The 1,219-nt window shown below is 40.3% G+C and overlaps 1 protein-coding gene across 1 annotated transcript in view; it reads right to left on the bottom strand.

The window, feature by feature from the left end:
• Window positions 1-1,219, bottom strand: part of mycbpap (mycbp associated protein) — a 28,829-nt gene that overhangs the window by 2,585 nt on the left and 25,025 nt on the right. Inside the window, exons 14-16 of the mRNA XM_005743697.2 lie at window positions 896-994; window positions 599-738; window positions 298-460 (exon numbers count right to left, since the gene is read on the bottom strand). Of these exons, the coding sequence (XP_005743754.2) occupies window positions 298-460; window positions 599-738; window positions 896-994 (402 nt within the window). The remainder of the gene's footprint in view (window positions 1-297; window positions 461-598; window positions 739-895; window positions 995-1,219) is intronic.

Below are 1,219 nucleotides of genomic sequence, written 5' to 3'. Positions count from 1 at the left end.
CACACACACACACACACACACACACACACACACACACACACACACACACACACACACACACACACTCCTGCACGATACCTCTAACTTTTGCAATCTCCGGCTGAAATACAATTTTTTCTCACCTCTACTTTTTTGTTAGTTGTTGGTATCTTGTCTTTTTTTAATTTGGATCTCGCTCCATTAGTTTCCTCAATAGCAGCTTCACTGACCTTTATATCACTCTTGATATAAAAGTTAGTGAAATCTATGCTTAATGGCACACTAGTATGCAAAACAAAAAGAAATATATACATATACATGTCTGTGGTCCTGCCAAAGTGCTTGTATTTCCCCAGCATCAGTGATTATAAGTTTATCCTCTTTATCAGTCCGTGCTTCTTTCTCTGGAAGGCCCAGCAGGTTCTGCAGCCACATGGCCTCAGCAGTCATTCTGTCCAGCAGTTTTCTCCACAGCTGCCGCCTGCAGGTGGCACCACACACCAATATAAGCTGAAGGGTTGTTGCACAGAGGCAGAATATAGAACATTGGTATGTGTACAACAGAGAAACACATTAAGAAACTAGTCCTACATTACTACTCAGAAGTTAATGAATTCACCCTAAGGTGCCAGCTGTTAGGGGATGTTTCAGTCCAGAAGGTTCAGAAAGCTGCAAATACAGAGAGTTGAGTTGGGCCAGGCCCTCTTCTCTTGTGAGGGAGTCCTGGGATGACTCTTCATCAGGTAGAGACAACACAGCCTTAAATATGTGGTAAGAAAAACAAACACACTAATATGATGTCCTTTATCATCAACACCATATAAGATCTCACCTATATATATTATAAAAAAGACTACATTTACTGCTTTTCATTGTAGTGTCAGGTTTCATGTCACTACTAGATAAATGTGTATACCTGTCGGAGAGTATCAACAGAGTAGTCCCAGGTGCTTCCTTGATCCAATTTTTGCCACAGTGCCTTCAGGCCCTCCACTGGCTCATCCCGGTACTGCAACTAAAACCATAGAACGTGTTCACCAGTCTGAAGCAGTTTATGTGTGAAGACATTTAAAAATAAAAAGTCCACTGACTGTTTTGGTATTGACATGATATTAGTTAAAAGTATTATAGAATATATAGTGCAACCTTTCGCATACATTTGTAATCTGTCCTTTCGAACTGGTGTGTTTCCCTCACAAATGAAAATAGCAAAAGTTATTCCAATCCATAAAAACGGAGA

The sequence above is a fragment of the Pundamilia nyererei genome, unplaced genomic scaffold (genome assembly GCF_000239375.1).
Source record: "Pundamilia nyererei isolate P.nyererei 1_Seehausen unplaced genomic scaffold, PunNye1.0 scaffold00134, whole genome shotgun sequence".
Classification (NCBI taxonomy): Eukaryota; Metazoa; Chordata; class Actinopteri; order Cichliformes; family Cichlidae; genus Pundamilia; species Pundamilia nyererei.
This window is presented reverse-complemented; position numbering and strand designations above follow the sequence as displayed.